The sequence below is a fragment of the Nerophis lumbriciformis genome, linkage group LG06 (genome assembly GCF_033978685.3).
Source record: "Nerophis lumbriciformis linkage group LG06, RoL_Nlum_v2.1, whole genome shotgun sequence".
NCBI lineage: Eukaryota > Metazoa > Chordata > Actinopteri > Syngnathiformes > Syngnathidae > Nerophis > Nerophis lumbriciformis.
In genome coordinates, this window is record NC_084553.2 from 47,861,286 (window position 1) to 47,873,739 (window position 12,454).

At 40.3% G+C, this 12,454-nt stretch overlaps 1 protein-coding gene across 1 annotated transcript in view; it reads right to left on the minus strand.

Annotated features, from left to right (window-relative positions):
* Positions 1-542: 542 nt before the first annotated feature.
* The window catches only part of LOC133608870 (uncharacterized), an 84,081-nt gene continuing 72,169 nt past the window's right edge, over positions 543-12,454 (minus strand). The window contains exon 3 of the mRNA XM_061964473.2: positions 543-678. Within this exon, the coding sequence (XP_061820457.2) occupies positions 658-678 (21 nt within the window). The 3' untranslated portion in view covers positions 543-657. The remainder of the gene's footprint in view (positions 679-12,454) is intronic.

A 12,454-nucleotide genomic window follows, 5' to 3' on the forward strand; every position in this document is an offset into this window, starting at 1 on the left:
CGAAAAATCCATTTGTGGCGGACGTAATTCTTTCGTGGCGGGCCGCCACAAATAAATGAATGTGTGGGAAACACTGTATATATATATATATATATATATATATATATATATATATATATATATATATATATATATATATATATATATATATATATATAGGAAATACTTGACTTGTTGAATTCTAGCTGTAAATATACTCCTCCCCTCTTAACCACGCCCCCCCCTTCCCCCCACCTCCCGAAATCGGAGGTCTCAAGGTTGGCAAGTATGGTGTACTGATTGTTTTTAGGCACTTTTGTCTGTCCACACAATGTGGCCAATTGTGTTACGTACGACAGGGGAAGGACACAACGGAAGGGATCAGTTCAATAGGTTTATTGAACTCGATCTTGATGAATTGGTGGAGTGTGTATGCTACTAAATGTGAGTGGTGCAATACAATGTGTCTAATTCACAATGTCAATGTTACCAGAGTTTGTTGTAAGTGTGTGTTGGATAAATCCTTCGTCAGACCAAAGGGGCAATGTGAGAAGGCAGTCCTTGGGCAAGCAAGCGGTCGGTGGCTGGAGAGAAGCAACGAGGTCCGTGTCCAAGCAGGGGTCGAGGTTCGAGGGAGGCAGTCCGGAATCCAGAGAGAAGTCGAGGCACACAGCTCGATCACGGGAAACAGGGGAAACACTGCGTGGAACACAGAGGACATAAGACACGAGAACAGAGAGAGAGCAAGTACGCAGGAGGGAAGCCAGAGACGGGATGCCTACTACGAGGAGTGAACTACGATCCGGCACTGGATCTTCGGGTCCGCTGGTCTTTATGCTGTGCTGCGCTGATTGTTGATTGCCTGCAGCCTTGCGGGCGTGTGGCCGCGATGCGGGCAGAGCGAGCAGGGGCGTGTCCCGGCGCACTTCTAGCGGAGGTGCCGGCAGAGCTTGCGGCAGATTATATGCGGGTTGGCGCATGCGCCGTGACAATATGTCTGTTTATTCACCTACAAAGCTACTATGAAAATCTGTAAGTCCATTCCCAAACACAATACATCCGTCTGTACGTTCACATACTCACATAATATAACCCTCTGTCCATTCATACTTTATAACAGTGGTTCTTAACCTGGGTTCGATCGAACCCTAGGGGTTCGGTAAGTCAGGCTCAGGGGTTCGGCGGAGGTCAAAACACACCCGACTCATCTTGTAAATAAAAACTTCTCCCTATCGGCGTATTACGGATACGGCAACAGCAGAAGTCCCACTGATTTGCAGGTGTGTAATCTGTTGTGAGTTTATGCACTGTGTTGGTTTTGTTCTTTGAACAAGGTGATGTTCATGCACGGTTCATTTTGCGCACCAGTAAAAAAACATGGTAACACTTTAGTATGAGGAACATATTCACCATTAATTAGTTGCTTATTAACGTGCAAATTAGTAACATATTGGCTCTTAACTAGTCATTATTAAGTACTTATTAATGCCTTATTCGGCATGGCCCTATTATAACCCTAACCCTCTAACCCTGGCCCTAACCCTCTAACCCTAACCAAATAACTCTAAATTAAGTCTTTGTTACTTAGAATATGTTCCCCTAGTGTCCAAAAAACTATAAATTAAGTCTTTGTTACTTAGAATATGTTCCCCATACTAAAGTGTTACCAAAAACATATAACTTTGTCTTGAATTTGAAAATAAAAAACATTTTATTTTTCACTAAAGAAGGGTTCGGTGAATGCGCATATGAAACTGGTGGGGTTCAGTACCTCCAACAAGGTTAAGAACCACTGCTTTATAAGCACACCTAATGTAAAAAAAAATGTCTATCCTTTCACATACACACACAATTTTATTTACATACACACACGGTAAGCAACTGGCTGTCCGTTCACATACAGAGCCAATATAAAAATGTTTCAGTCCATTCACAAACGCAATACACCTGTCTGTCTGTTCACATACCCTAATTATGTATAACTACAAACCCCAAAACCAGTGAAGTTGACACGTTGTGTAAATGGTAAATAAAAACAAAGTACAATGATTTGCTAATCCTTTTCAACCTATATTCAATGGAAAACACTGCAAAGATAAGATACTTAACGTTGGAACTGGAAAATGTTATTTTTTGCAAATAATAGCTCATTCGGAATTTGATGCCTGCAACTTCTTTCAAAAAAGACTGAGAAAGTTGAGGAATGCTCATCAAACACTTATTTGGAACATCCCACAGGTGAACAGGCTAATTGGGAACGGGTGGGTGCCATGATTGGGTATAAAAGCAGCTTCCATGAAATGCTCAGTCATTCACAAACAAGGATGGGGCAAGGGTCACCACTTTGTCAACAAATACGTGAGCAAATTTGTTGTACAGTTTAAGAACAACATTTCTCAATGAGCTATTGCAAGGAATCTACGGTCCGTAATATCATCAAAAATGTCAGAGAATCTGAAGAAATCACTGCACGTAAGCGATGCTATTACGGACATTCGATCGCTCAGACTTTTGGATCAAAAAGCGACATCAGTGTGTGAAGGATATCACCACATGGGCTCAGGAACACTTCAGAAAACCACTGTCAGTAACTACAGTTTGTCGCTACATCTGTAAGTGCAAGTTAAAACTCTACTATGAAAAGCGAAAGCCATTTATCAACAACACCCAGAAACGCCACTGACTTCGCTGGTGCCCGAGCTCATCTAAGATGGACTGATACAAAGTGGAAAAGTGTTCTGTGGTCTGACGAGTTCACATTTCAAATTGTTTTTGGAAACTGTGGACGTTGTGTCTTCCGGACCAAAGAGGAAAAGAACCATCCGGATTGTTATAGGCGCAAAGTTGAAAAGTCAGCATCTGTGATGGTATGGGGGTGTATTAGTGCCCAAGACATGGGTAACTTACACATCTGTGAAGGCGCCATTAATGCTGAAAGGCACATACAGGTTTTGGAGCAACATATGTTGCCATCCAAGCAACATTACCATGGACGCCCCTGCTTATTTCAGCAAGACAATGCCAAGCCACGTGTTACATCAACGTAGCTTCATAGTAAAAGAGTGCGGGTACTAGACTGGCCTGCCTGTAGTCCAGACCTGTCTCCCATTGAAAATGTGTGGCGCATTATGAAGCCTAAAATACCACAACGGAGACCCCCGGACTGTTGAACAACGTAAGCTGCACATCAAGCAAGAAATGGAAAGAATTCCACCTGAGAAAATTAAAAAATGTGTCTCCTCAGTTCCCAAACATTTACTGAGTGTTGTTAAAAGGAAAGGCCATGTAACACAGTGGTGAACATGCCCTTTCCCAACTACTTTGGCACATGTTGCAGACATGAAATTCTAAGTTAATTATTATTTGCAGAAAAAAATAAAGTTTATGAGTTTGAACATCAAGTATGTTGTCTTTGTAGTGCATTCAATTGAATATGGGTTGAAAAGGATTTGCAAATCATTGTATTCCGTTTATATTTACATCTAACACAATTTCCCAACTCATATGGAAACAGGGTTTGTACATACATATATACACATTGTAACCAACTGTCTGTCCATTTACTTACAGATCTAATATAAGAATGTGTCACTTCATTCACAAACACAAAACATCTGTCTGTCCATTCAAATACTCACATATTGTAACCCTTTGGCCATTCAATCGGTATACACACACCTAATGTAAAAAGTCAGTCCTTTTACAAACACACAGAGGTGTGGACTCGAGTCACATGACTTGGACTCGAGTCAGACTCGAGTCATGAATTTGATGACTTTAGACTCGACTTGACAAAATGTAAAAAGACTTGCAACTCGACTTAGACTTTAACATCAATGACTTGTGACTTCACTTGGACTTGAGCCTTTTGAATTGACATGACTTGACATGACTTGCTACTCTCCCCAAAACCCAAAGATGAAAAAGTTATTCGGGAGCGCTCCGTATTTTTCATTGTGTACTTGTCTATCAGCGTTGCGTGTGTCAGCTGGTGTGGTCTCAGTACAACAGCCAATCAAATTAGATCTACTTTGTTTTCATCACACAGCATTCATCCAATCAAATTGCAGGACAACCAACGAAGAAGACATGTCCAAACCACACACCAGTGAACAAAAAATTATACCTAAAATAATTTTGTTTGGGTATAAAAATTACGAGGTGGTCAACACAAAACGGTTTGCAGTATGCAACACATGCGGTTCGAAAATTACTGATGGAGAGGCAACAACTTCCAACTTCGTCCGGCATTTGAAGTTGCACAAAGAACGGTAAGTTTTGAATGTAAGATAACGTTTATTGGCTAAGTAACGTGACTTTTATTTGCTGTGTAGTTAAATCAGTGAGGCTGTAAACTCACTGCTAACGTTATAACGTTATTGCAAACACGGGAATCTGTTGCAGTTCACTACCTTATTCATACTTTTTGTTCAGTGATATTTTTTTAAGCAGGGTTACGTTAGTCAATATATCACACGTAACGTTAGACGGCGCTCAGCAGCACCGCGTATTTTAGCCACCTAAAAAAAGACAAAAATAGTCAAATAAAGGTCAGTTAAAATGTATACTATATTATGAATATGTGTACCGTTTTAGTTAGCTTTCTGACATACTGTTGGTTGTTTACCTCAGTGGTCCCCAACCACCGGGCCGTGGCCCGGTACTGGTCCGTGGATCGATTGGTATCGGGCCGCACAAGAATTTTTTTATTTTTTTTATTAAATCAACATAAAAAACACAAGATACACTTACAAGTAGTGCACCAACCCAAAACAACTCTCTCCCTCTTTTGTTCTGGGCATTGAACATGAAGACTCTTCCTTCACTGTTCCGAGTGGCCATGAGAGTCTTGGCAGTGCCTGCCTCCAGTGCTCCAGTGGAGCGAGTTTTCAGCCATGGTGGCATCATACTACGCCCCCATCGTGCACAAATGACTGACAGACTCTTGGCTAATTTGGTCTTTTGCAAATGCAATGCAGCATAGGGCCCTGACATATAAAAAGTAAAAAAATTTTGTTATGTTCACGTATATGTCATGTTTTTTCAATGTTAACACTTTTGTACAAATAAGTACATTTGCACTTTATTTTTCAATGTGTTTGTTCTGTAAAGGAATGAGTTAATGTTTAAAATGACTGGTTAATAGTGCTATTATAAAGTGCAATGTCAGCACAATTTTCTTTCCTGCAATTTAAAATGCACTTGTTTTAATAAATAAATACAGCGTTTGAAAAGCATACACAATCTGTGTTAATATATTAGTCTGTGGTTAAAAGGACTTGAAAGGACTCGAAACTCAAAATGCAGGACTTAGGACTTGACTTGAGACTTTCCAGTCTTGACTTTGGACTTGACTCGGGGCTTGCCTGTCTTGACTCGGGACTTGACTCGGACTTGAGGGCAAAGACTTGAGACTTACTTGTGACTTGCAAAACAATGACTTGGTCCCACCTCTGCAAACACATACACACAACACATTCTAACATCTACCTTTTCAGTTTCCTTTCAATTCACATTCACATGTAAACCGGCCTGTCCATTCACAGAAACTACTCATTGGCATCTGCAAAATGTTTCACGCTTCTATCTCCCTTGTTCGGTGTCAAGCTGGAAATGTAGCTTCGTATTGCAATTATTTCGGACACGCCGGACGTTCTTGAATTATTTATGAATCAAAGTGAGGATTCACGCTTTACACCCATTTTGCTGCTATTACACGTGCAGGCTTTTAATGGACATCACTACAACACCGCTTTTTGGTCGGACCAGAGCCGACTCCCTTAATAATTGCTTGCTCGTTTGAGACAATGCGCGAATCAAAGCAGTGACTCTGCTGCTACATGTGCCCACAGCCACAGGCCTAATCGTATTGTAATTAAAAGCACAGCGCTGTGGGCACTGACAGCAGAACTGTCAGACAACAAGCGTGCTTGCAGCACACTTTAATGAGAGGGCACACAATTGGTACAAGCACATGGTGTGGATTCTCACTTCCACAAACAGAAGTCATGTGGCCTATTGAACATCTGAGACAGCGACTCGAGAACAGCAGGGTTTCACTGACGGACTCAACAATGTCTTTAACACCCGTTTGTCCTTTTACATACACACGTACACTATATTGCCAAAAGTATTTGGCCACCCATCCAAATGATTGGAATCTTGTGTCCTAATCACTTGGCCCGGCCACAGGTGTATACAATCAAGCACTTAGGCATGGAGACTGTTTCTACAAACATTTGTGAAAGAATGGGCCGCTCTCAGTGATTTCCAGCGTGGAACCAGGCCCGGCCCTAACCAATCTGGCGCCCTAGGCAAGAATTTAGGTGGCGCCCCCCCACATCGGCAGTGAAGTGTATATACTCACAAGAAACCGAATAGCTTTGTCTTTGACCTTTTTTTTACTTAAAATTAACAATCAGAATAGTTAACAAGATGAAAAAAAATATGAATAAATAAATGAATGCAAAAAATAAAAAATGAATATATGAAATACAATATTTTTACATACATATTGCTTAATTAACATTAATGATGTGCACTTTAACAACTAGGCTTACAACTATACCTAATATATAAAGGGGTGGAAAAGTGACTATTACCTGCAGGGCAAACATTAGCTAACCAGAAGGCAATAACAATGTAAACAAAAAACACCTGCTTAAAAGATCTAATACAAATGTCCCTGAGGAATGTAAGGTGGGAGTACTGTAATTACCTAACGTTACATTATTATTTTCCATGACAATTTAGCCCCCTCCACAATATTAACCCGACGTTAAAACAGAACTAGCTATTTATTGATTAGAAATTGCAGAATCATGTAACATTAGCTTAATGCTAAAAATCCAGGTTACTATCACATTCTGTAACAGACAAATAATTTCATGTAGGCTAACGTTACCTACCTGCTACCTCTGTCTTTTTCTCGTTTCTCCTCCTCTTCTTTTCTCTTTTTTCTTCCCTGGGCACCTGACAGTTTGGCCGTTTTGACATCTTGTGTTGATTTTTTGATGTGGTGACGTCCAAAAAGAGTCATGATACTGGAAAGGAGGGGGCGCACCGTGCGGGGGGGGGGGGGGGGGGGGGGGGGGGGGTGTAATGTTGTAACAAATAATATTTCTATTATATAGGCTTTACTTTGCATTTTAATTAACGTGGGGTTATTTTTTGTATTTAGAAATAATAGTACCAACTTTTTTTTTTTTTCTCCAACATTTGTGGCATTGGCGTGGCGCCCCCTGATGGACGGCGCCCTTAGCATTTGCCTATACGGCCTATGCCACGGGCCGGCCCTGCGTGGAACTGTCGTAGGATGCCACCTGTGCAACAAATCCAGTCGTGAAATTTCCTCGCTCCTAAATATTCCAAAGTCAACTGTCGGTTTTATTATAAGAGAATGGAAGAGTTTGGGAACAACAGCAACTCAGCCACAAAGTGGTAGGCCACGTAAACTGACAGAGAGGGGGTCAGCGGATGCAACATGACTGTGCGCCAGTGCACAAAGCAAGGTCCATAAAGACATGGATGACAGAGTCTGGTGTGGATGAACTTGACTGGACTGCACAGAGTCCTGACCTGAACCTGATAGAACACCTTTGGGATGAATTAGAACGGAGACTGAGAGCCAGGCCTTCTCGACCAACATCAGTGTGTGACCTCACCAATGCGCTTTTGGAAGAATGGTCGAAAATTCCTATGAACACACACCGCAATCTTGTGGACAGCCTTCCCAGAAGAGTTGAAGCTGTAATAGCTGCAAAAGGTGGACCGGCATTATATTGAACCCTATGGGTTAGGAATGGGATGGCACTTCAAGTTCATATGTGAGTCAAGGCAGGTGGCCAAATACTTTTGGCAATATAGTGTATGTACACTATCTTTCCATTTACACACATAAACACATACTGTTAACATTACTTACCCACGTCATGTTAATATCTATCTTTACATACACACGTACACATAGGGCCTGATGTACAAACCCCGTTTCCATATGAGTTGGGAAATTGTGTTAGATGTAAATATAAACGGAATACAATGATTTGCAAATCATTTTCAACCCATATTCAGTTGAATATGCTACAAAGACAACATATTTGATGTTCAAACTGATAAACATTTGTTTATTAACTTTAGAATTTGATGCCAGCAACACGTGACAAAGAAGTTGGGAAAGGTGGCAATAAATACTGATAAAGTTGAGGAATGCTCATCAAACACTTATTTGGAACATCCCACAGGTGTGCAGGCTAATTGGGAACAGGTGGGTGCCATGATTGGGTATAAAAACAGCTTCCCAAAAAATGCTCAGTCTTTCACAAGAAAGGATGGGGCGAGGTACACCCCTTTGTCCACAACTGTGTAAGAAAATAGTCAAAAAGTTTAAGAACAACGTTTCTCCAAGTGCAATTGCAAGAAATTTAGGGATTTCAACATCTACGGTCCATATTGTCATCAAAAGATTCAGAGAATCTGGAGAAATCACTCCACGTAAGCGGCATGGCCGGAAACCAACATTGAATGACCGTGACCTTCGATCCCTCAGACGGCACTGTATCAAAACCAACATCAATCTCTAAAGGATATCACCACATGGGCTCAGGAACACTTCAGAAAACCACTGTCACTAAATACAGTTTGTCGCTACATCTGTAAGTGCAAGTTAAAGCTCTACTATGCAAAGCGAAAGCCATTTATCAACAACATCCAGAAACGCCGCCGGCTTCTCTGGGCCCGAGATCATCTAAGATGGACTGATGCAAAGTGGAAAAGTGTTCTGTGGTCTGACGAGTCCACATTTCAAATTGTTGGAAATATTCGACATCGTGTCATCCGGACCAAAGGGAAAGCGAACCATCCAGACTGTTATCGACGCAAAGTTCAAAAGCCAGCATCTGTGATGGTATGGGGGTGCATTAGTACCCAAGGCATGGGTAACTTACACATCTGTGAAGGCGCCATTAATGCTGAAAGGTACATCCAGGTTTTGGAACAACATATGCTGCCATCTAAACGCCGTCTTTTTCATGGACGCCCCTGCTTATTTCAGCAAGACATTGCCAAGCCACATTCAGCACGTGTTACAACAGAGTGCGGGTACTTTCCTGGTCCGCCTGCAGTCCAGACCTGTCTCCCATTGAAAATGTGTGGCGCATTATGAAGCGTAAAATACGACAGCGGAGACCCCGGACTGTTGAACGACTGAAGCTCTACATAAAACAAGAATGGGAAAGAATTGCACTTTCAAAGCTTCAACAATTAGTTTCCTCAGTTCCCAATCGTTTATTGAGTGTTGTTAAAAGAAAAGGTGATGTAACACAGTGGTGAACATGCCCTTTCCCAACTACTTTGGCACGTGTTGCAGCCATGAAATTCTAAGTTAATTATTATTTGCAAAAAAATAATAAAGTTTCTGAGTCAATTGAATATGGGTTGAAAAGGATTTGCAAATCCTTGTATTCCGTTTATTTTTACATCTAACACAATTTCCCAACTCATATGGAAACGGGGTTTGTACTAAAACATGTGCAAACTTGATAGCGCAGACAAAGATGATCTACTAAACGTTGCATCTGTTAAGTGTGCAGAATAAGGCGTGCAATCCATTTTGCGTCTCTGTCTTTAATAATAAAAAAATATATATGTTGATAATCAGAATGCCCACAATAAATGTGAATATAATTATTTAGAACACGCAGCCTGATTTACGAAACTGAAAAGTGATTGCGGCACCTGAATTAGCTTATTTGATTAGCACCTCTGAAAAAATGTGCAAACTGACATCAGTTTTAGACGAACTGACCAAATTAAAATAATAACAAATATTCGACATATAGTCTATTCCTCCATCCATCTATTTTCTACCGCTTGTCCCTTTCGGGGTCGCGGGGTGTGCTGGATGGAGCCTATCTCAGCTGCATTCGGGCGGAAGGCGGGGTACACCCTGGACAAGTCGCCACCTCATCGCAGATATAGTCTATTGAGCAACATCCTTTTATAATTTTATACTGCATGCTGGGTGACTTAAGGGGCTGATTAAAACAAATGTAATTGATGTGTTTTATCAGATTAATCAATATTATTAACATATCTCCTGTATGAAAAAAAAAACGTATTGAAGTGTGCATTGTGTGCATTTTTTGCGTCTTGCGCACAATAAGTGATGCCCCGTATAGTGCACACAAAATCGTCATTTAAGTAGCATGACTTTTGAATTGTACATGCAGTGTTAGTACACTAATAGTACACACAATTCTATAGATTGCACATGCTCTTAGTAAATCAGGCCCATACTGTACTGTTAACATGTTTGTCCACCTGCATACACAATGTAAAACATCTGTCTTTTCAAATCACACAAAGGCACACACATTGTTAACACCTGTTTGTCCAATTACACACATAATGCTGCCATCTGGGTTTCCATTCACACACGTACGCAGTACATACATAATGTTAACGCCTGATTGTCCAGTTAGTATGGAGGTAATATTATTTACAAACGCGTAGCTCAATCTGTGCATGTGTAATCCAATTCTGGGTACTAATGTGTGTGTCTGTATCTCAATGTTTGTTGGTGTAATTAGATCCGCGTGTGCGCATTTGAAGTCGTCTCTCTGCTCTATTATGATTTGTCTGTTTGTAAAAAAAAATATGTGTCTGTCCGTATTTTGATATGAATGTATCTAAAAAGAAAAAAAATGTGTGCATGCGTATTTAGATATGTTTGAAGCAGGAACCCTCGATTGGCTGTCTTTTTACACAAGACCTGTCCGTCTGTACGCAGCAATTTTAAAGTGTAAAATAAGTTGTGTGTAATTTCCCTTTGCCTTTTCTAATATGCATTAGTGTCGCAAAAGTCACGTGCAAAAATACAGCCAATAGAGGGTTCCTGCTTCACAAACATCTAAATACACACACACACAGTATGGACAGACAGATATTTTTTTTACACACAGACAAATCATAATAATGCACGCGGATCTAATTACACACAGAATGATATACAGACACACACTTTAGTACACACTAGGGTTGTACAGTATACCGGTATTAGTACAGTACCGCGATACTAGTGAATCATATTCCGTACTATACCGCCTCTGAAAAGTTGGCATCACAACATCTTCTTTCGTTTAAAAAAAAAGTATATTATGTTTATAAACTCGGTAAAAAAATATGTTCCTGGACACATGAGGACTTTGAATACGACTAATGTATGATCCTGGTATCGGATTGATACACAAATTTGTGGTATCATCCAAAACTAATGTAAAGTATCAAACAACAGAAGAATAAGTAATTATTACATTTCAACAGAAGTGTAAAAATAAAAAGTAAGCAGATATTAACAGTAAATTAACAAGTATATTAATAATTCATTTTCTACCACTTGTCCTTAATAATTTGGACAAAATAATAGAATGGAAAATGACACAATATTTTACTGCATATGTCAGCAGACTAATTAGGAGCTTTTGTTTGCTTACTTACTAAAAAAAAAGACAAGTTGTCTTGTATGTTTACTATTTTATTTAAGGCCAAACGTGCAATAAGAAACATATGTTTAATGCACCCTAAGATTTTTTTGTTCAAATAAAGCCAATAATGCCATTTTGTGTGGTGCCCTTTATTTAGAAGAGTACCAAAAAGTATCAACATAATTTTGGTACCGGTACCAACATATTGGTATCGGGACAACACTAGTATGCACACACACGTGAATTGGATTACACACACACAGATTGAGAAACATGTTTGCAAATAATTTTGTTCCAATAATACTTCCATAATACATACTACACAGATAATGTTAGTAAAACAACACGTGTTGTATCGTATAAACATCCGGCTGTCTATTCACTTTTGCACATATCTTTCCTTCAGTCTGTCCATTTGCGTACACATATACTGTTATATAAACATGGGACTCCATTCACGTACACCCGTAATGCAAATGTCTGCTTATCTATTCACACATGCACACATGATGTAATATCAGTGTGTGAATTGACATGCACCTGCAGTCATATAGTCTGTCCACTCACATACACACATAAAGTGAAAATATAAAACACAGGTTTGTCGGTGCACTTTCAAAAAAGACGTGAACATCAGTTTCGCAGGCAGCTTGAAGGAGAAATTGTTGTTGTCATCCGCGGTCAAAAGACGGCGGACAATTACTTTTAAAGCCAAAGCAAGGCTGAAGCTCAAGTCCATTCCCGCCTCTCGTCTGTTTGCCTATTGTGATGGCCCGCATCCCAAGATGAAAGGCCAACACGTCACCATTGAGATCTATTTTGCAGCGGTGAATTTCCCTCCTCGCGGATAAAAGGCACGGAGCAACAAAAAACAAACAGTTGCAGAAGTGTGCCAACTACAGCAACACTAATGTCAGGTCCGCCACTTTGGATAGTTGTACGGCTCAACAAGCGCCATGTTGTTTCCGTCCCTTGAGGTACAATCATTTGAG